The following is a 24,262-nucleotide window of genomic DNA, read 5'->3' as shown; positions in this document are numbered from 1 at the left end:
CCATGTCATCTAGCTCACTGGCTCACTGGTATAAGAAACCAGTTGGGCTTTGTAAAACCTGGGTGTGGCATTTTCATATAGCACAATTTTTCCCTTGATATTTTTGAGTTTTCCAATGCCAGCTTTGAGCACAGCTGTGGCATCATCCTGTACCAGAGGGATGGTGAGAACAATTGTTGAGTGCTGTCAGCATTTTCTGCTTTATTTCAAATTTCTGTTCCTACAATTTTTAGATTTTCAGCTAACAGCAATAACATCAGTAACAGATACAACGTCAAAGTCAATTTATTATCAAAGTATGTATAAGTTATACAACTTTGAGATTCATCTCCTTACAGGCAGCCACCAAGTAAAACTTTGAACTTTGAGATCAACGTAGGTGCCAGTTCTGAATCAGCACTAAAGTCATTTTGGAGCCAAATGAAGATGAGGCTTAAGATATAAACAGCACGTTTTATCCCATATGAGGAATTAGTGATCTAGATGCTTTCCCCATAGCCATACATTTTAAAAGTAAAAATCTAGATGTATTGAATTTACATTTATATTACCCGGAGGCTACATTAAGGATTTGTATTGATAGCTCTGAATTATTGATCTAATATTGTCCCCATTATACCATATAGGCTGTGTACAAGAAGGGCCAGAGTTGCCTCTTCTTCCTGAGGAGACTGAGGCCCTTTGGAGTATGCAGGCCTCTCCTTCACACGTTCTACCAGTTTGTTGTCACCAGTACAACATGCTATGGTGTGCTGCAGAAATGGCACCAACCTGGGTGATGCCAACAAGCTCAATAAATAGATTAGAAAGGCTGGCTTTGGAAGCCAGCCAAGAAAGGAGTCAAAAGAAAGGAGTCATTAGAAAGGAGCCAAACTGGACACACTGGCGGCTGTGGTAGAACAAAGGACCCTACGGAAAATGCTGGCAAATCTGGACAATGTTTCTCACCTTCTGCAAGCCACCTTGGCTGGGCGGAGGAGCACTTTTGGTAATAGACTAAGACAAGAAGCGCTAAATGAGGTCATCCTTACCTTCGGTCATTAAGCTCACTAATGAGACAACTTCTAGCCGGAGAAGTGATGACCCCTTCCTTTATTTTTTATTCTTTCTTTCTTCTCTTCTAAAATTTGTCTATCTGTGCACTTGGAATGCTACTATGGCACTGTAATTTCCTTTGAGGCCAATAAGGTATCTATCTATCTACCTTAAGCTTAACATTTGGTTTTGGACTACTCTGTATAACTGCACACAGCTCTGCAGATGATAGCCACCCCACAAAATGGTGGAAACTGGTGGAGGTTACCGATAAAACTGCTTGCTCCCAATTAACTTGAGAGCAACCCATCTGAATTCTTGTCTCTGAGATTTATCCACATGGAAACAATACACGCTGTGCTGCATGTTGAGAGTTGAAGGGTGTTTCTTTGGCTTTGTTGATTTATTTGATATCATAGAGTGATTATGCTGAAAGCCCCTTGCACTCATGTTCTAGTTTCATGACACTTACAATCAGTGCACAGCAAGACATTGACAATGTTAACTCAGTCTTCCCACAGAAGCTGCCTGACCTGCGGAGTGTTTCCAGCATCTCCCATTTCTATTTCCAGCATCTGGTAATGTTTTAATTTTTATTTTTCAGTGTTTCTATCTACTCTATCAATTCCTTCCAAGTCCTGGAATCTCAATGAAATTATCAACATCACACATTCAAGAGAATATATTCATGTTGGGAATCTCTCCGTTTTACCCTTAGAACAATTTTCAAGTTAAGTTCCAGATGTTAGTTTGTCAGAATTGCCTCTGAATACTTATGTTGCAGGTTTAATAACATCTTCCTAGAATTAAACCATGTAGCAGACTGCCATTTTGTGCGGTAGTGAGGTTCATATTAGAGGTACTATCCTTTTTAACGGAACCCCAAACAGTCTACTTAAGTGAAATTTTAAGTGAAAATTTCAACATTCATTCTATCTCTTTTCTCATGTGGAACTAGACCCTTGAAAATCTCAGCGCCCTACATAAAAAAATACCAAGCATTTGACCCAGCATTCTCTCCACTTTCGTAAAATTATTTGTCAACAATAAAGGAAAGATTCAATACTCTGGACGTAGAGATTCTAATGTATTTCCTTTATGGAGGTTATCAAGAATAAAATTAGGGCTCCATTTAGGAGTGAAACCAGGAAGTATATTTCCAGTGAAAAGGCAGTAGAAATCTGGAATTCCCCAGTTCAAACTGTACCAATTGTAATTTTTTATAACTAAGATTGATGTGAAGTGAAGGCATTCAAATGGGATCTCGCATGAACTATTAAATGGCAATAAAGTTGAGTCTAACCTTGATTGAATAAAATGGCAGAACATATTTTAGGAACTGACTGACTTTCTTCCCTTCCTGTTCCCCCAAATACTGGAAAAAGAATTTGAAATGGAAGTTATGGAAAATATTCAGTGAATTCTGTACTCATTGCAGAAAATTTATTCAGCAAGATATTCAGAAACATATGATGCATTTTATATATTTTTATTGAGTAAATTATATGGATATTATAAAAGAATATATGTAACAATTAGGAATGTAAATTGCAACTGTATTATTAATCATTTTGAAAACATGCTGGAACTATTAGTCTTGTCACTATTGAAAAGTGAGTGGAATTAACAACCCATACAGGTAAGGTACTATTTTGTGATTCTGATAAATATAGCCACTGCCCACTTGAGAGTATAGTACATACAAAAGTGATGAAGAAAATATATACTTATGTTGTCAGTGAAGATAAATACAAGCAGTTTGATCATTACTACATGTATTTCATATTTGTGCTTTTCTACATTTCCCTTAATTTTTTGAGAAATACTGAAAAACAATCATTTTCAGCACACATATCTGGTACTTTTTAAATATATTTAGGAATATGTGCATGAATAAATGATAAAATATTGTGGCAGCACCTTCTGAACAAATGCTTAAGTTTAAAGGTATATCTCTGTCTGATTTCCTTCCAGTAACTAGCTCATGATTGCCTGCATCCAGCCATTTGCTCTCAGTTTTGTGTTCGCATACACTAACTCCACCACAGTTTTCAACACCAATAGACGTAGACTATAGTAGTGCTTTAGATATGAGAGTATACAGATTTTCTCCATGCCTCCTTGAAATAAATAAACCACATCAGTGTGATGTAGACTGAACATAAGGAAATTACTTTATTTCCTACTTAAATGGCAAACTTCAAGCATGAGCCAGCACCGGAACTTAAATCCACAGCAATCATGTGGGTTTGTCATTCCTGAGCTTCTAAATCAATGATTACTCCTGAATGACCTGAATTATCTAGGAGTTTTTGAAATGAAATCTTCACTAGGACCAAAGAAAAGCAAAGCAATCAAGTCCCTTGTAAAAGAGCATTCTTTCATTTCTTTATCTTACTTAAGATCAGTTACAGATGACAAACATATGAGACTTTACATTTTGTTGAAACTAATAGTTTATTTTATTGTTGCACATTGTCTCCTTATGCTGCTGGTTTGGATTGTTCCGGCATTGCTTCATACTTCAGGGAATATATTTTAAGACCTCAGAACTCTTTCCTTGGATTGGATAAGATAGTTTACTCTGGAGGGCATAATTTAAAGTTGTATTTTAAATCTAGAACATATACCAGAGAAATACAGCAAAATGTGATTGTTTAACATTTGATTAGCAATTATACTGACAGGTACATTTAGACAGATACATCCAAAATAAGCACTCAAAATAACACCTGGAGAAACAGTAATATTAATTTGCACGCTGACCGTTTGACAAACCTGCAGTTACTCTGGACATTCCCTTTCCTATTAACATAGTAAACAATTTCTCTTTCCGTATCATTGTCAGAATACAAACTGGCTACATTTGGTACATGTGCATATAATGAATAGTCAATTTTTATAGCAGTCAGAAAATATACTGAGGGTGACATCTATTTATGGCTGTCTGGTGAACAGTTTAAAAATTTATGAAGCATTAATATTTGGGTAGAATCAATGTTTTTACATGAATTGTCAACGTCAGATCTGCCATTTGACAGTAGTGAAGGTTGTGTGAATGATGGTTAGAGAAATTGCAAACTAATAAATTGCATGATTCAAACAAACATTAAAATGACAAAACTATTGTGTCCCTCATGCCTTTGGTTTTCAACCAGCATCCCACATTCTGTTTATAAAAATCCTTTGTATTTAAGAGTTCTAAATCATTACGGTAATGAGTTTTTATTATCTCTGATATTTTTACACTGGGCTGCACCTGCTGTCAAGACAATAGTCATTGTAATTTTCATTGATATCAAATAGATAATGCATGGAAGCAGGGCTGTGCTTATTAGATTCAGTTCCATGCTGCATAAAATTTTCTGGAGTTATTAAGTCTTCATCTTCCTCATTTATTACCCTTCTTTTGGTTAGCACTTCATTGTCCGAGTCTCTGAAATCTTGGATCAGTCTTCCTGTCTTCTGGGATAAGTCTTCTGGCACATATATTTTGTCCTCTCTGCAAAACTCATCAGGACTGTATTGTTCTATTGTATAGTAGTTGTCTTCTTCCTCTTCTTGACAAGAGCTCCCTTTAGCACTCTCGCCATCAGAGTGGGATACATTATTTACTCTGCTCTTTTGAGAGAGATCAAAGGGTTCTTCCTGCACAAAATTATTCATTAGATTGTTCTGTGCGAATCCCATACGTCCTCTCCTCCTGAAACCTAAAATTAAGGAACATTAACATGATCATCCATCGACAGATTGTATGAGATATTTCATGTTATTTTCAATAAAGGACAGTATCCTTAAATATTTTTAAAAACTATGAGATCTCCTGAACAGAATAAGATTAGACCTAATGGACCAAATTGTGCTGAGACAATGTAATTCCACTCACCATGCTCAATTATTGACAGAAGACATACTAAACTCAAATTTTCGTTTTTTAGTCATCATTTGCTAGTGGAGAAGCACAGCAAAATGGAATGGAAAAATAAACAATACATTTAGTGTGTTTTGACTGAAGGTTATATTTTTAATGCCATTGTTTGAAAAATATTGCTCTCTGAACCTACCCTTTGAGTACTGGATTTGACCGAAACAGCTATTGCAGGGTCACAAGAAGTGAAAATGCACTCATTCACAACTTGGATGAAGCAGAATAAAATGCCATGAATTTTAGAGTGTATGAACTTAAGTGTTTGATGTTATTCGCTCCTCGTCATGACATCACAGGCCTGCTGAAAATAATTCAAACTGACAAAAAATTTCATCCCCTCTGGACTACATGCTGATGGGAAAGCTAATTTATTTATTCATCTGACTTTGGATAGACAGAATAACGCTCTATGACATTTTATTACAGCTGATGTCAATAGAAAAGAACAGACACTTCATTCTGTTGGGGTTCAAATATGCTTTATGTGAAAGCAAAGGGATACTAAGAATTAACATATTCCTAATTTAGAGAATTGATACTGTCATTAACCAGTAAATTTAATAGATTAGGGAAGAAAAAGGTAAAATAATTCACAGACAATATTAATTAATTACCCACTCATGAATTATGTTTAAATATTGTCAGTTTATTAGCTGACGTCACCCCACACCACCCTTCAATAACTGAAACACTTCTGCATCTCTACATCACATCTCTGCCCTTCTCTCTGTCCTTACTCTTTACCTTTCTTGCTTCTGGCTCTCCATTTTGTGTTCCTCCCTATTTGCTTCTTTTTTCAAGCCTGAGAAATGTTAGCTCTGCACTTTAATCAGTCCTGGAGGGATAGTGTGTGTTGATAGAACCAAATAATCACCATTACACAATGGCCTCTGTAGTGAGGATGGCAGGAGGATATAGTCCGTGGAAGGAAGTTGGACAGAATTAAAAACAAAGATTCAGGGGTAAGCTATACAGGATAACCTTTGAGCTTTTGAAAATATTTACACACAAAGTTTCCTCACAGAAATGTGGGAGTGAGCACATCACAAAAAAGACTGTATATAAAGAAAGAAATGAGTTTTTTGATCTGATTCTGATTTCTATGAATTTTATAAAATAACATTCTATACATTTAGACATAACGTATCTAAAATATAACATTCTATAAATGTTGAATAATTTTTTGTCTTGCATCTTATTGTACTGATTGCACTGATGCCTTTTCCACTCTATCCAATTTCATTGCTCTCTTTTCAACCATTTGTCCTTACTTCAGCAAGATCTGCCCCTTATCTATGAAGGTTAACTTTTGGGTGTTTCTGGTCTGCTTTTCATTACTACAGCCAATTTTCGTCTCTGACTGTGTGTTCCTATAACCTGCACATTTTGTTACAATGGGACTGGAAGGCAATGGTGGTGGAAGCAAGAAATCAGTCAAGAGTGAGCAGGAGGACCAGGGACGAGATGAAGTATCAGGCATGTACACATGGCAATAGTCATTTCTACTACCTGAATTTCACTGATATGCACTGTCTCAGACAGCTTTGATCTAATGGGGAGGTCATCACAGAGATGTGTGACCTGCAGGAGTTATCACGTAACTCAGAACCAGGGCATAGGATGGACAGCTGGCAACGTTCGTCATCCACTTGACCTCTTAATTTTTAATCTCTGGGTTCCTTCCAGGCTATAGCATCAGGAGCAGTAAAATGACATCTCCCTGTGGGCATCATTGTCATAGCAAAGAGATCTGTACCTGGAGGGATGTTTACATTACTTGTACATCCCATTCTTCAGGGGAAGAGAAAAGTGGAACCAGGCTTCATCCATATTGACGATTTTCCATGGCATAAACTGTGAATGACTGCACCAATGTTATGTTACAAGATCTTTTCAATATCACAGCAACTTTCTTTAATGGACAAGGGCTCTACCTTCTCAGTGTCCAGCGATAGACAATGTATCTGACAGTCTATACTAAATTTTGTATTTGCAATGGACTCCAATTGCGAACCCAATAACACAACCACAGTGCTACATTCAGTTGCAGTAAACTCAATCCACTCCTGCTTTTGTTAAATTAATTTTCAATGTTTTGCACATAAATCTCTATACATTATTAAAATTTATGCTCTTACTTTGTGAATCAGACCCTCCATCCATGACTCCATGTTTAACCTTCATGTGACGAGTAAGGTTTCCCTTCAGAGTAAATTTGCTGGGGCAATAAAGGCATTTAAATGGTTTGCTGTCAGAGTGCAGGTGCATGTGGCCCATTAAATTGTGCATCCGATTAAACTCCTTCCCACACAGCTGTCATTGAAAATAAAAACACAATGTTAATGGGACTCATTCATTTCTTAGAAAGCAATATTCTGCAGACATATTAAATAACACAAGAACAGACTCAGGACTACAGTGCGACCCAAAAGTAGTTGCTATGGCTTAAATCAGATCTCTGAGATTTTTTTTACAGTTAGTAAAAGTGTTGCTGCTTTTGTGCCTCAGTATTTCACACCATCCCATTGGAAACTGCGAACTTCCAGCAGCAATGCTTCACCCCAGCCTGTAGAGCTCTGTCTTAGGTATAATTCCTGTCAGATGTTCCAAGCTGTACATGTTGGAAATTTAAATCCTTTGTTCTGTACTAGCTCCAGTTCTGTGGCACTATGCTCCAAAACAAAAACATGGAAAGTGAAAAGTATTTCTAAACTGTGCAGTCAAGAATTCAATATGTTGCTGCATTTGTTTCTGATGGGAAAATGACAAAGATTGTACTGAAAATCCATCCAAGTTATGATACACATTATCCCCATATGCTTCTGAATACAGTACTGGTGCAGAAAACTTATCTGAGTCAGTGAATTTTGACTTAGTTTCAAACAATCACATGATCAAACACCTGTATGTTTATCTGCCTTAACCCACTAAGTTCCTCCAGTGGCTTGTTCTTTGCTCTAGACTGGTCTCTAGATATTTATCTATTTGCTAGTCTGTCTATTTATTTGCCTACTAAAAGATCTATATATTTATTGATCTTTATATTATCAACCACTCTATGTCTGTTTATCTATTCTTACTTCTCCAATTGCTTCTCTTCCAGACAGAATTCCAGTAATATAAAGGAAACCTGTTAGTGAAGCTGATTGCAGGAATCCTGTGCCAGCTTCCGGTTTGGAACATTCCTACATCATGGGATGAAACTTAACTGCCCAACTGTTTTCAAAAGTCATTGCTGGAGGAAGAGATTGAGAACAGGCAAACTATTCAACCTCCTTGTTTCCTATAACAGGAAGGAATCTCACTCCAGCTTGAGAGGACATTAAAATGTTTGCTAATGATGTCTTTAGAAGGAATAATCCACGTTGTGGGCATTCTGCCCCTGTTATGTTTTTGGCTGAACATGGCTAAATATTGCAACTGAATGCCAACCATACATCTTTGATTGTGACTTAATTGTCCTTGCTGAAGTGTATGCAAAACATTTAAGTTGACACTTCAGGGAAGTGCTGCATTGTCAATTGTCAGTGATTTGAAAATTACATAAACTTTCCTTTAAGGGGATCTTTTCTACCATGTTCAATAGTGCTCCAAAGGTATGATTTCTCCGGTTAACATTAACAATCCCTGCCCTTTGCCAGAGATTTCATCTAATAAGTCTTGGCTCACGATCACAGTGATTGGGGACAACAAGCAGACACCAGGACCTTCTCAGATCAGAGAAAAACACAACTTGGAAGAAAATTCAACACATTGTTTCCAATATCTTGGGTACTGTAGATAAAACAACTTCGGCAACTGATCAATGCAAAGTCTTAGGTGAGGGGAAAATGTGTCAAGATCTCAGTCTCAGGCAGAACTTCAAGAAAAGGCATGGAGTACACATTACAAAATTTTCTGGAAAGTTGGAGCAAATCAATGGATAGGTCACAACATATTGCATTTGGCCATTTCATCATGGTTGGCGACAGAATAACACTGACTGAGGGTAGCCTAGAGTTTTAATTTTGCTTTTGATGTGGGCACAGCTGACAAAAGCAGCATTTAATGCCCTTGTCTTGACAGGTCAGCCATGTTCTTGAACTACCGCAGTCCCTCTGGTGAAGGTCCTCTCACAGTGCTCTTAAACAAGAATATCCAGGATTTAGGTCAAGTGAAGATGAAGGAACAATTCTATATTTCCAGGTTAGAATGGTGCTCAATTTAGAGTGGCACCTATGGTAGAGTTTTTTGTTTTGGGCTGCTGCCCTTATTATTCTCGGTGGTGAGAACTGTGGGTCTAGATCAGTCCAGGCAAGAAAATGTGGTACAGTCAGTGTGGCCAGCAGGAGTGAGATTGAACATTTAGATACCCTGCCAGTTAAGCAAGCCACTTTGTCCCAGATGGTACTGAATTTATTGAGACTAGCCATCTGGGCAAGTTGAGACTATTCCATCCCTAACTCATGCTTTGCAGATGATCTTAAAGCTTTGGGGTTAGGAGGTAAGTCACTCATTGCAGGACACCCACCAACCTTCTCTCCCAAGTTGAGAAGAAAGTTGCATGTGTCTTATTGAGGAATGATATTACCTTGATGACCAGAACCTTTGACACCAATACACCCCTGACTGTGTTTGTAAAGTCCCGAAATTTTGTAAATAAAAACTCAGTAAGTGTAATTCGCAATTATTCAATAATCATTTCAATAATCTTCAGTCAGTTACAGTTTTAACTTATTCATCTTTATAATTTCATAGTAACAGGTAGCCACCTCACCACTATAAATAGCCCTGAGTCCAAAATTGAAATTCTCTGGGAAGAGGAGATTATGAAACAGTGTTGCTGTGCACATTATGAATTCTTTTGGAGAGGTTTCCGAGTTCTCAAAGAGAGGGAACAAGTCTGTAAAATGTCCAAAAGGACCGTGAGAAAACAGGAAGTTTTAAGGAGTACAAGAGAAAGCGAGATGAAATCTATTTGCAGAAAGTTCCCCAGGGACATGAAACTATTGTTAAGCAGGCAGTCAGTATAGCGATATCCTTCCTTCTGAAGAGGAGCCTCTTGCCAAAAGGCATCTATCTGGTCACTGTTTTAACCCTCTGCTTGCCAACATCAGCCTTTGATGATGAAACAGATTTTTACTTACAATGTCCCAAACAATAAGTTGAATGATCATAGAATGTGTGTATAAGTTTTTCTGAATACATTAACCCTTTATCATTTAGAAAATATGCATTCATTACTATTTTCAATGATCTTTGGATATGTATAATATAAATAGCTGTTGGTCACTAATTCCCAATGTGATTTTGAAGATATTTCAAAAAGTATAGAATCTCTTTTAATTACTGTGTAAATCACAATTAGGCACTACTTTTTTTTAGATTTTTAAAATATTTTGTATTCTGAAATCAGTTGAAAAGAATGGGACTCCCGCTATAATAAGTGGGCGATGGCAATAATTTCTAAACTTGCCCTTAGGTGACTACTTTTGGGAACCATGACTTTTTAAAAATTATGTTGTGAGCTCAATTTTCCTGTAAATGAAGTTTTTTTTGTAGGATTATAATATACTGGAGCGCTTACCAGAAGTTTGAGAATTTAATGTTCATGCTGCCAGGTTAGAGAGTGTCCAGCTGGAATATAAGGTATTGTTCATCTAATTTTCATTAGAGGAGGAGACTATGGACAAACAGTCAGAGTGGGAGCATGAAGTGGAATTGAAATGGCTGGCTACTGGTAGACACTAGCTGGCTTGGGAGGCACTGAATGCAGTTCCCCAATCTGCCCAGTGTACAGAAAGCTGCACCACCAGCACCGGATTGCTATGTGAGATTATCCAGTTTCTTGGCCCAAAATGCTTGGTTTGCTTATTTAATGAACAATTAAATAACTGTCAATCCTTCTCATGTATGTGACGTATTTTCATTATTATGTGCTATGCAGGTAGAATAATGTGAAAACTGTGATGTATTTATATCTGAATATGATTTAGTGTGATTTCATCCCCTCCGTTGATACTGGCCAGCTCTGTGGTTAAAGAAAGGAGTCAGAATTGGCTCTTCCTTATTGAACTCTCACTTTGACCTGTCGGTTCCTTTTTTTTTAACCAAACAACTCCAATTGTTTGCTTGGCCTCATGATTTTTTTTTTGGATTGTAGCTTGCTATTAAATCCTAAGGGTACTTCTGGATTTTCTGCCGGTTTACTGCCTTTTATTCTCTTCTGTTTTAAATAGTTATAATTCAATAGAACACTTTTCAGGTGTATAAAATCTTCATTTGATAGTGAAATTTAGGTCATGATTTCTTTAGTTTTTAATATATTGAAGAAAGAATTGAATTAATGAAGTAACGCTTTGTAGTTGAATCTTGTCTGGTTCCAATTTTGTCCTATGAAAGATTTGAACAAAAATTTTAAAAGTTACTATCTACAGAAAGATACAATCTTTGAAGCACATAGTGAGAGCTGAGACTTCAGATGGCTGGCAAATGAGAGGAGCATCCACTGGACTAATGCTCTGATGAAGCTTTTCCATTTTAAATGCTTCATGTCATCAGCAGGTTGCTAGATAAAATTTACACTCTCCATTTAGAAAATAAATCTACTTTCAGAAACTGTATTTTGAATCTCTTGTGTGTTTAATCACTAAATTGCTCATAATAGACATAAAGTACTATACAAACTCAGCAAGTTAAGCAGCATGAATGGAGGGAATAAACTGTTGATGTTTCAGGCCAAGACCTTGCATCAGGATTGGAAATGAAGGAGAGAGAAGCCAGAATAAGAAGGTTCCTGGAATTACTGAATCATCATAAGATTAATGCTGGTCACTTGAAATGAGAGGTGGCATTATGAGTTGTGCAAATATACAGTATTGTGCAAAAGTCTTAGGCACATACATACACACACACACACACACACACACACACACACACACACACACATATATACATACATATATATATATATAGAGAGAGAGAGAGAGAGAGAGAGACAGAGAGACAGAGAGAGATAGTCTAAGACTTCTGCATAATACTGTAGTAATTTTATGTATTGTACTATACTGCTACTGCAAAAAAATCAAATTTCATAATGTATGTGAGTGATGATAAACCTGATTCTGATATGGGTCTCTATTATGGACTGAGAGTTGGAAGGAGTCAAGGAGAGGGAAATCATGGTTGGGAAAAGGGGAATGGAAAGAAGAGGATATGGAAGCACCAGAGAGACATTCTGTAATGATCATAAAGCATTTGTTTGGAATCAAATGACATTGCTTGTGTCTCATGGCAGGTTGTGTCTGCACCCGCACCATCCCCAACCCTGGCACTCCTTCTCCGCTGCCCATCCCACACCCATCCCATGGCACTCCACCTTCGTCATTCCCAACATTCTTTGTTCCCGCCTGATTTACTAACTTGCTCTCCACTCCACGTTGACAAATACAGTACTGTGGAAAAATCTTAGGCGCCCTAACTATATATATGTGCCTAGGACCTTTGCATGGTACTGTATAAATTTAAGATATTTAAACAGTATTACTATGAAGACACTTAATGTTAAGCAGTGAAGTTTCCCCAAGCAGTAAGACTGATCAACACCTCCACATACCCCTCCACACTCCTTACCACCACTACTTTATCATTTCCTGTCAGTACAGACACCCCTGTGCCTCCTGTCACTTTATGGACATACAATCTATCTATGTGTATAAGCTATCTTACTTTCTTATATTTAATGTGTTTTTTAAACTTATTATTTTATAACTTCACCTAATTGAGTTTTTTTTTGTGCTGCTTTGGATCCAGAGTAACAACTATTTTGTTCTCTTTTACAACTGTATACTGGAAATGACATTAAACAATCTTGAATCTTGACATGAGAATAAGCAGGACAATTCATGCGTTCTGCAAGTTTGCCTGATATTTCACCTCTTATGAATAAAATTCTACCCAACCAGAAGGAATCAAGTTGCGTATAAATCTTCAAACCACCTGGTCCCAACAGTACTGCTTATTCAGACACGATGAGGGCTGCATAGATCTCCCCACTCAATGTGTCATTATCCCTGCTATGACAACTGCCTGCAATCTGGATAGCAGAGCCCACCCAGGAGCTGTTCGCCCACCCACTTTCCTCTCCATTCCAAGTGAGAAGTAGACTGGCAACAGGCCAGTGATTAAGTGGTCACTCTTCCAATTTCTGCAAGCGCAGGTGAGCATTCAAATATTCAAATCATCCCAACACCTCCCCCCATCTACCCATTCCCCCCCACCCCATTCAGCAAATTAATTTGATTTTAACTTGGAGATTGGTGCCCATTTTCATCTCTCTCCCATACCCCTATTCACATTTGACACTTTCCTAAGATAAGGGACCAAAATTAGTGGTGCTGTAGATAAAGAATGAGGTCCATATCACTCCAAGAGTGGACTGAGTAGATGAGTCCATGAGTGGACTGTGTAGATGAGTGGACTTCTCCACATGACTCTTATTCTACCATAATAAAGTTATGATTTCATGAAAAGAAGCGAATGCCCTTGTTAATCCTGATTTGATTCTTTTTACCTTACAGCATAGTTACTTTTACGGCTTCATCTTATGCCCTTCCCTATAGAAGCAAATCACTGTATGACATTTAACTCTATATAATTATAACAATACTTATCATCCTTTAGCTTATATTATAATTTCCTTATAGCATCTATTTATTTGTCCTGATGAAGGACAAATGAACAGGAATAAACAGTCACGACCTATTGTCAACTGTTTATTCCTCTCCGTAGATGCTGCTTGACCAGCTGAGTTCCTTCAGTATTTTGTGTGTAACTATTGATCTGCAATTGCAGTCTATCTATTTAAGACTTTTTGTGTTATTGGATTCTATGCAAAATGTTTGGAAAAGATATTGCCATCAGACAAACTAGTCATGGACTTCTATGTGCAACTTGATAAATGCAAATTGGATTATGAATTTCACTTTGCAGCAACTGGGTAGTTAAACCTAGACATCTTTTAGAGGAAACAATTTATTTGTTCTGCTGCACAATTAATCAATGCACACAGAAAATCCTGGAAAGACTCAGCTGTTCAGGGTCACTGAACTGAAATATTAACTCTGGTTCTCTTTCTACAGAAACTACCTGACCTGCTGGGTGTTCCCAGCATTTTTTTTCTGATTTTCATTAGTCAATACTAGCCTTGCATTTAAAAGGTTTGATGTCAGAGTGGACAATCATATGCGCCTTCAATGTTTGTTTCTGTACAAAGCTCTTGAAGCAAAGATGACACTGATAAGCCCGGATGTTGGTGTGAATAAGGACATGCCTCTTCATGTTTGCCAGCAAAGTAAACTCACGTCCACATATCCCACATTTATGTTCCTTCACGCCCTGAAACAAGAAACAAAAAGAGGAAACATTTTACTATAGGAATTCCCCTGGTGCATTTCATCTTGTGCTTTCATATATGTCAATTTGGTGTACTTTTTAATTACTTTACATCTCAGTTTCAAATCTAGGCCATGGAGATATGATAACTAGATGTAACAAATGCTTCTTTTTTTTTTCTTTGCTTTCCCTTTTCCATTTCAAAATGCATTGACTTATGCCTCAGTTCTGTACCTATATCCTCCCAAATAGTTATTCATCATACTTGAGGCTAGACTACGAGTCCTGATATTCAATTGAGTCCCAGGATATTATCTATAATATGACTGTCAGTGAAGTGGGGAGGGGTTGAAAGGTACAGAATGAAATTCAGTTCTACCTGGGTTAACACCGCGGCTTCTAGATGGGAGCTCCTGAGTGGGAGAAGCGAGGAAGTCAGATCTTCCATCTGAACTTTTATCTCAAGAATGAAATATGTTTCAATTTCTGTTGAAAGCAGATGCACATTCTATATTGGGATTTTCAAAGATACTAAATGCACTGCCAGCCATCCCACCTCTGTCAGAAGGTCCATGTTTACCAAAACTTGACTCCGTAGAGAAGTCAGCTTTCAAGAACACATAATCTTCACAAACTCTGCAGTGCAGTTGAGGAGAACAGTGCTAAGCCCATATCCAGCCTCACACATTATAAACATTAAAATCAACGGAAGAACCTACTTAGTGTCTTAACTGTTATTTACTCATATAGCTAATCCAACCAAAAACAGATCACCTGGCCATAAATAAAACAGAAAATGACAGAAACACTCATGCAGCATCTTCAGAAAGAGAAAGCAAGGTGACTTTTCCGGTCAAAGTATCTTTACTGTTTCACAACCATACTGTGCTAAACTGGCTGTCATGGTGATGATAACACTTCAATGACATTTTCACTGGTTAAAAAAACTTTGGGACATCAATGCCTAAAGTGATCAACTTCATTGTAGAATGACATAATTGCTTTTAAGAATTCATCACTTTTCTGCGGTAAGATCACCCCTAGAAATACTGTCCCTTGTGTTGGAGAGACAAAGATTCAGTTTAATATCCCCAGCCTCTCTTAGGGTCGGCCACAAACTTGCTTATGATTCTGATTCTTCACAGACTACCAGCCAGAAGTCCTACCCCACCTATACTTAGCAGTGGAAGAGGACTCTGAGTTTCCAACTCCTGAACAATCTTCAATGAGTTCTTCTCATTAAAAATGCTTCATTCTTCAGCATCCACCTAAAGCTGATGAAGTTAGCAGAACATTCTCAACGCAAGCTTAATGTTGATCCATGGTGATTTCATCTTCCTAATATTAACATAAAAACCTAAAATATCAAAATGCAATTGGCTTATGTGGCCCATCTCATCATGCAATGTAATCATGTTTTATCCTCCACCTGAAACTTGATAAAATAGAAGCCAAGTAGATTATTCGTCCCTTTGAGACGGCTCTGCCATTCTGTGCAATCATGACTAATCTTCTTTCTCAGTACCAAAATATCCTTCACTCCACATTTCCTAGCATTTTGTGCCAGGAAGTCTATCACTCTCCTTCTTCAATATATTCAGTCCTTTCCGTTGTTGTGAATTCAATAGATTCTACAGCCTCTGAGTGAAGGATTTTTTCATCTCAGTCACAAATATTTTAACTGAAACTGTGATCCTTGGTTCCAGACAACCAGCCCAGGAAATATCCTTTCTTCACTCATACTCTCAAACTCTTTTAGAATTTTTAAAAATAATTCTAATGAATACAGGCCTAGTCTACTCAGTCTCTCCTGCTTCAACAATCCAGTCATCACAGGAAGACAGTAAACAATGCATCCATTATTTCCATAGTTATCTCTTTTTGTACTCTGTGAAGCAGATTATCAGTCTTCAGAGATTTACTGGAGTTTAGTGCCATTAATTTTTCCAGCACATTTTAATAATGTTTTCATCTGTTCCTTCATTTCAATAGACTCTCACTTCATGAGTTTACCTCAAAAGTTATTTGTATAAAGATGTCAAGCCTCCTTTCCCATTAGGTTCTATCATTCCATTGGTAAATCCATTGATCTCAATCTTAAATCTACACAACGGTCCAGAATTTGCAATCAGTGGCAAACTGCCCACCATCACTGCTGACTTACAAAAGGAGGCTTCACTTATCATCCTGCATGCCACCTTGAGAAGTTGCAATGAAGTGCCATCACCAAGCTCTATGCTAAGGCCCTCCATAACAACAAAACCATCCACTAGTACTGTAAATCTCATCATATCCCACCACCAAATTGCCCAAACAAAAGGTTAGATAGTCAGTAAATCCTCTGTGGAGCACCTGCATTCAGTCTGGAGGAGTGATACAGAGCTTGGCATTGTCTACCAGTTTAATTCACCATTACACTCCCACTCTGAACTATTGGTTTGTGGCCCCTTGTGCTATCACAGTGAGGTTAAACACAGGTTTGAGGAACAGCAACCATCCAGTATCTAGAAACATCGCCAAATTCCGGACTTAATTTTGAATTCTATCACTTCAGGTAACTTGATTTTTGTTGAGATCAGTCATCCATCTGTGATATTGGCTTGCTTGTTGTTTGTTTTCCCCTTGTTATCCCTACTTGGAGTTCAGCACGTTCTCAGCCCAATCTGCTAACACATTTCCCTCTCTACATGTTGCAACCTGATGAAGGGTTTTGGCCCGAAACGTTGATCATTTATTAATTTCCATAAATGTTGCCTGACATGCTGAGTTCCTCCAGCATTTTGTCTGTGTTGCTTTGGATTTCCAGCATCTGCAGAGGCTTCTTGTGTTTATGTTGCAACTCCAGTTTATGTTTAACCTCTAGGTTGAGTCGGTGGTGAAGAAGGCGAGAGCAATCTTGGCATTCATTTCTAGAAGTATAGAATATAAGAGCAGGGATCTGATGTTGAGGCTCTATAAGGTACTCGTGAGACCACACTTGGAATGCTGTGTGCAGTTTTGGGCTCCTTATTTTAGAAAGGGTATACTGACATTGGAGAGAGTTCAGAGAAGATTCACGAGAATGATTCCAGGAATGAAAGGGCTACCATTTGAGGAACGTCTGGCAGCTCTTGGGCTCTATTCCCTGGAGATCAGGAGAATGAGGGGGGATCTCATAGAAACATTCCGAATGTTAAAAGGCTTGAACAGATTAGATATAGCAAAGTTATTTCCCATGGTAGGGGAGTCCAGGACAAGAGGGCATGACTTCAGGATTGAAGAATGTTCATTTACAACAGAGATGCAGAGAAATTACTTTAGTCAGAGGGTGGTAAATCTGTGGAATTTGTTGCCACGGGCGGCTGTGGAGGCCAAGTCATTGGGTGCATTTAAGGCAGAGATAGATAGGTTTTTGATTAGCCAGGGCATCAAAGAGTGTGGGGAGAAGGCAGGGGAGTGGGGATGACTGGAAGAATTGGATCAGCCCATGATTGAATAGTGGAGCAGGCTCAATGGGCCGAATGGCCTACTTCTGCTCCTATATCTTATGGTTTTATGGTCTATTGTTTTATGTAGGACTGATGTAAGAAGAAACCGGAGGTCCATGAGCCAGTCCTCATCGGATGACCAGAGGTGAAGAGGGTCAGCAACTTTAAGTTGTTTGGTGTTTTCATCTCAGGGGATCTGTCCTGGGCTCAGTATGTAAGTGCAATTATGAAGAAAGCACAGCAGCACGTCTTCTTCCTTAGAAGTTTGAAAAGATTTGACATGACCTCAAGAACTTTGACAAACTTCTACAGATGTGTAGTGGAGAGTATATTGACTAGCTGCATCACAGTCTGGTATGGAAACATTGAAGCCCTTGGATGGAAGAGTATACAAAAAGTGGTGGCTACGGCCCAGTCCATCACGTAACTTCACTCAGCCTCTCACTGAACCGTTCCCACAATCTACAGACTCACTTTCAAGGACTCTTCATCTCATGTTCTCGATATTTATTGCTTATTTATTATAATTATTATTATATTTCCTTTATATTTGCATAGTTTTTTGTCTTTTGCAAATTGGTTGTTTGTCCATCTGTTGGGTGCAGTCTTTCATTGATTCTATTGTGTTTCTTCTATTTACTGTGTATGCCTGTAAGAAAACAAATCTCTGGGTTGTATGTGGTGACATATACTGTATGTACTTTGATAATAAATTTATTTTCAGGTTTGATCTTTCAACTTTGAAACTTCCTTTTGTTTATGTTCTCACCCACTAGCTGTTCCTATTCAATCATTGACCAAATGATGTTTTTTATAGCTTATCGCCACTGGTCACCCTGGTTTTACTGCATCAGATACATCCCCTCGCCCACGCTCTCTGCAGCTATGTGAGCTTATTCAGACTCATCCCACTTCTGATAAAGGGTTTTCAAACTGTAATGTTAATACAATTTCTTCCCCTACAGATGTAACAACCTCTTGAATGACTTTCTTCTGTTTTTATCTTAGATTTCCAGTGTATGCCATTTTGGTTTTTTTTGGATTTTCATTTGTTTTAGTAAATCCTCACCTTCCGGTTTATCCAGCTGTCAAAACTACAAAAAGCCTATAAATATTTCTGAACGTTTCTGACATTCAGAAACATTCTGAAATGTGTATTTTTTGAATGTAAATGCTGGGGGAATGCCATCACGTCAGAAGTACTTCAGCAGCACAGTCAGGAAATTTATATTGAACTATCGCTTTTTAGTTCAGGACCTCTACACTCACATAGACATTTGAGGATGCTTTCATGTCCCTGCATCACTTACTGAATGACTGCACCTTTTACAATAGGGAATTCCAAAGAATCCCAGACCTCAGTAACCCTAAGAGTCTTTTCCCAAAACTGTACCACCCTCCGGTCTCCCTCGGTTCTAGATTCTTCATTGGGGTAACAGCTTTTCTGTAGCTGCACCATCAATCCTTTCCTGCATCTTATATGACACATAGGGATATAGAAAGTATGAACAGGGTTAGGCCATTCGGCCCTTTGGGTCTGCTTCTCCATTCAGCACGATCAGGGCTGATCATCCACTTTTATACAGGTTCCCCATTTAAAGCCACAGCAGAGTAAACAGGTCCTTCAGCTCAGCTGCTCCAAGCCAACCAAGTTGGCCAACTGAGTGAGCTCTATTTGTGGCATTTGGCCCATATCCCTCCAAACCGTTCCTATCCATCTACCTGTCCAAATGCCTTTTAAGTGTTGTACCTGTACCCGCATCTAGCACTTGCATCGGCAGCTCCTTCTGTATACTCACCACTTGGTCCCTTTAGCATTAAGAAATATATCTATGTCCTTTGTCAATATATTCTTTTATTTTGGTCTACACTGACTTCTGCAGTAGAGAACAGCCTTAGGTTCAACATTTTCCATGTGGGATTCCTCTGGGTGCTCCCACGTTCCAAAGACATCACATGGGTCTAATTGGCCAGTACAGGCTCATTGGGCACAAGGGCCTGTTACAGTGCTATACTTCTAAATAAATAGATAGTTAAGGAAATAAATAAATAGACAGATATACTAATAAATGGGAACCGCCAGATGTGGGTTTACCGTAGCTTTGCAAAGATCCTAAATCTTACACTAATCCCTCCTGCCTAGCTATGAAGATCTATATCCCTTTATTTCCCAAATGTTTGTTCATGAACCAGCACACCAAAACCTCTGTGTAGAGTAGCAGTTACTGTTGTTTTCTCTCTATTCGGCAACATTGCTTGCTTCTAATTGTCCTTTGAAATCACTATTGGAACACAAAAGAAACAACGTGAATAATTCACAGAATCCAGTATTGAAACAAATTAATTCACATGGGGTAGACATAACTAGATAGGGATCATTTATTGCCCAATTTTACAAGCATGAGAAGAAGCTGAAGGTGCTTCATTGTCAGAGTTGGACAAAGATTCTAACAGGAAAATTATTTCACCTCACCTACAAAGCGAGTCTGAAGCTGTCTTTCAGGGCAGGAAACCCACTTTCTGACCTGTTGTAGTTACAGCGACTTAGACAGCTGGTTCAGTTGAATTTTGACCAATGGCAAGACGCTGATGGTGACAAATTTCATAAGCAGAGTGACCTTGAGTGCCACAAACAGATAGCTTGTGCTCTTCTATTGTCCAGCACTTGACTATGAATATTTTTTTACCACTTAAGAACTGAATGGCATGCAGTGCTTTCTTGGTAAATATCAAGAAGAGCAGATAAAGTCAATGGGCTAGAAGTTATCTTGCGTAGTGTTTTTGTACTACATAGAGCTTTACTTGAAAAGACACTAGCAATGCTCTGAGTGCCTGAAATTATTTGGGAAATGATAACTCTGTCTTCTATGTGTCCGTTGTGCTTACACAGAAGAATGCCAGGTGCATTGCAATTATGTGCAACCCATGATTATCACAAGGCAAAAACTGCAGATGTTGGAAATCTGAAATGGAAGCAGAAAACGCTTGAAGTAATCAGTAAGCCAGGTAGTATCTCAGAGGGAAAAATGGAACTAATATTTCATTTTGATTCCCTCAGCTGCCATCACACCCATTTTGCCATTTGTTCTCTGTTGATCTTCATCCTATAATAGATATTCTTGTCACCTCTCTCTCTTCTGTGCAACTGAAAATTGTGTTAATTTTAGCTAATACTGATGAAAGGCCTTTGACCTGAAACAGTAACTCTTCCTCTCTTCACAGATGTTGTCTCACCTGAATGCTTTCAACATCCTTTTGTTAAATCCATGATTCACATCATTATTGCATACTTGCCACACAGGGCAAATGCAAGATGCAGGCCTTGAAAAGTGCATGAACACCTGCCTCCACATTTGATAGAGGAGTTGCCTCAAACTCAGCTGACTGTTAATTCTGACATAACCTGTTGCAAACCTTTAAGTTATCTGTTGCTGCAGTTCCCCTACCTGCAGGATTGTTGCCCCGCGTGGCCATCTCTGATAGCATGGCCCCATCAGCTGTGGCAAGCACATGGTGCCTCTTGCACAACTTACTTTACAATAGATATGTTTGGGTAATTATTGACAGAGGACCTAGGATTCACACTTTATGTATTGTGGCGGTGAGAGCGTACAGCAGGATGGGGCTGACTGTCAATACCACCAAGACAGAAGTGGTTTGCCAATGGAGTACCAGTGTCCCACCCACTCTACCTGCTTTCACTGTTGGTGATGAAAAGCTGTCAGTAGTGCCATCTTTCAATTATCTGGGGAGCATTCTCTCTGGGGATAGCAGCATTGACAATGACATCCAGAGCTTCATTAAACAGGCATAAACTGCCTTTGGGAGACTTCAGCATAGATTCTTTCAGAACTGGAGCCTTTGTCCCTCCACAAAGGTCATCATATAGCAGGCAGTCTGTGTCACCACCCTCCTTTATAGCTGTGAAACTTGGGTAACGTACAGCCATCACATCAAGTCCCTGGAGCACTTCCACATATGCTGTCTCCAGCGCATCCTGGGCATTACCAGGCGTGAGCGGGTGCCTCACACTGAAATACTTGTTAAGACCATCTGCAGGAGTATTGAGGCCATGATCACCCAGCGTCAGCTGCAGTGGCTGAGGCACGTGATAAGCATGCCCCCATGTCGGCTACCCCACAGAGTGTTAAATGGCCAGCTACATCATGGTCGACGCTCAGATGGAAGGCCGAGAAAGCGCTATAAGGATCAGATGAAGAATGCTTTAAGGAAGTGCAAGATCAGACCCGAGGACCTGGAGGAGGTTGCTGCTGATCGTACTGCTTGGTGACAGCTGTGTAGGGATGGGGTTCTTATTCTGGAGATGGAAAGAACAACCAGAAGACAGCAGAAGAGAGTCAGGAGAAATGCAACCATGGTTGCCACCATTACTACATATACATGTCCCACCTGCAATAGAGCTTGTGGGTCCAGGATAGGACTGTATAGTCATCAAAGATCTCACCGTTGAAGGAGTGGACGTCATCATCGGATTTCAATGGACAACCGAAGAAGAATTAAAATTATATTACTCTCCTGTAATATCATACAAAACTGCGCTAGCCCCATGAAGCCTGATTTTAATGAGCACTCATTGCATGAAATAGATTCCCCCTATGATGTCCGAGCAACATTTCTCTAGTGTTTCAGTACGCCTTCTATCCAAAATAGCAGTTATCATTGAAAACTAATTTTATGCAGAATTACACCAGAAGTTGAAGTATCACATCTAATGATGGGAAAAAGAGCCACTGAATAATTTGTTCTGAATAGCAAAAAGCAAAACAACTTTAAGACATCTCAGCACCAGCTGCTTTCCTCTTCCTGCTGTGTATGTATCAGGAGTGGCATGGTCTTTCTATCTATCATGTTTGCAGCCTTGCTTATATCCTGTCCTCTTTCAAGCAACTTCCTCAACTTTTCTTTTGTCTGTTGCTGGTAGCTCTAATCCTCTGGAGGGAAAGCTGCTGCAGTCTCAAGAGGTTAACTACAAGAGGCGGCGTCCCTTCCTGTTGTGTTCGAGTATGTTTAGTTGTGAGTTTAATTAAAAACAAACCAGAGGAATTCTTTAAACGGCACTGCCTTGCCTTCTAAACCAAGGGGGAAATGATTAATGTAGCTAAATATCTGTCAGGGAAAGGTGCCTGAAGAGGAACAATTTTTATAAAAATAATTGCTTAATATGGTTAGAATTTGAGATAACTTAAAGGTTTGTATCCATTGCACTGGCTAAACACAAGTGAGTATGGTTATGAAAATCAGGATTTGGATGCTGTATTAAATGGGGAAAAGACTATAGAAAAGGAATTATTTGATGTAGTGTAAGAGATCAGTAAGTTACGTGAGAGAATGTAATCAAAAAGTACAATCAAGTACTCATTTTGTGGATCTCATGGGATGGCAGATTTGTTGCAGGTCCTTCATGGTGCTTATAAATGTTGGTGTCAAGCAGTGCTCGAGGCAGGGATGAATGCGATTTGCTTAAAATTCCTTTATGCCTGCTTGGCCAGCTTCCACAAGAAGTGTAATCCTGCATCTGTGCCACTTTAAAGGGGACTGACTATGGGGTTTGAAGCCAGGTTCTCCAACATAGTGCCTTTTTAAGATTTTACCGTGTGTTTTGGACAATCCATCCTGTATTACAGGTCTTCATTAGGTCCTTCACAACCAAATCCCAGCCCAGTTGCGTGCTTGACCTATACCACATGCTGCCAAACATGGCTCAACACACTCACCTCCTCTAAGCAATCACAATCCACACAACTAAACTCCAGTGACCATTTGAATTAGAATCAGGATCAAGTTTACTATGTCTGACATATGTCATGAAATGTTGTTTTGTGGCAGCAGCACAGTGCAATATATAAAAAATTACTATGTTACAATAAGAAGTATATTTTTAAAAATTCAAAAAAATAGAGCCTGACTTTCCTTCACACCTCTTTCCATTGCAATCCTTTCCATATCAGTGAACAACTAGGCAAGCCAATCCTATTGCATGTGAATTCAATCCAGACAAGTGTGAGGTAATGCACTTTAGGACATCAAATACTGCAGGACATGGTCAGTAAATGGCAAGAACCTCAGGAGTGTTGATGAACAGATAGTAGCTTCCTGAAAATGGCAATACCGGTGAATACATTTATTATGCTCCGCTTTATAGGTCGAGGAATTGAGTATAAGAGTTGGAATGTCATGTTGCAGCTGCACAAGTCATCGGGCAGGTCACACTTGGAGAACTGTGTACAGTTCTGATCACCACAAGATGGGAAGGATCTGGTAGCATTTGGCAGAGTGAAGAAGAAATTCACCAAAGTGTTACCTGAAATGAGGTGCCTTACATACAAGGAAAGATTGGATAGACAGGGTTTATTCTCACTGAAAGGTAGGAGGCAGAATGGTGACTTTATAGAGGTTAATAAAATACATCATTATCTGCAGATATTTTGTTTGATTTTCA

The 24,262-nt window shown here is 38.8% G+C and overlaps 1 protein-coding gene across 4 annotated transcripts in view; it reads right to left on the bottom strand.

Moving 5' to 3' along the window:
• Positions 1-2,517: 2,517 nt before the first annotated feature.
• Positions 2,518-24,262, bottom strand: part of znf366 (zinc finger protein 366) — a 48,294-nt gene continuing 26,549 nt past the window's right edge. For all 4 annotated transcript variants that reach the window (XM_072257940.1, XM_072257939.1, XM_072257943.1 and 1 more), the window contains 3 exons: positions 14,147-14,338; positions 7,102-7,276; positions 2,518-4,745 (listed from right to left, as the gene is read on the bottom strand). In XM_072257940.1, the coding sequence (XP_072114041.1) occupies positions 4,279-4,745; positions 7,102-7,276; positions 14,147-14,338 (834 nt within the window). In that variant the 3' untranslated portion in view covers positions 2,518-4,278. The remainder of the gene's footprint in view (positions 4,746-7,101; positions 7,277-14,146; positions 14,339-24,262) is intronic.

The sequence above is a fragment of the Mobula birostris genome, chromosome 5 (genome assembly GCF_030028105.1).
Source record: "Mobula birostris isolate sMobBir1 chromosome 5, sMobBir1.hap1, whole genome shotgun sequence".
In the NCBI taxonomy this organism is placed as follows: domain Eukaryota; kingdom Metazoa; phylum Chordata; class Chondrichthyes; order Myliobatiformes; family Myliobatidae; genus Mobula; species Mobula birostris.
Note: the sequence above shows the minus strand (reverse complement) of the source record. Positions and strands in the feature narration are given on the sequence as shown.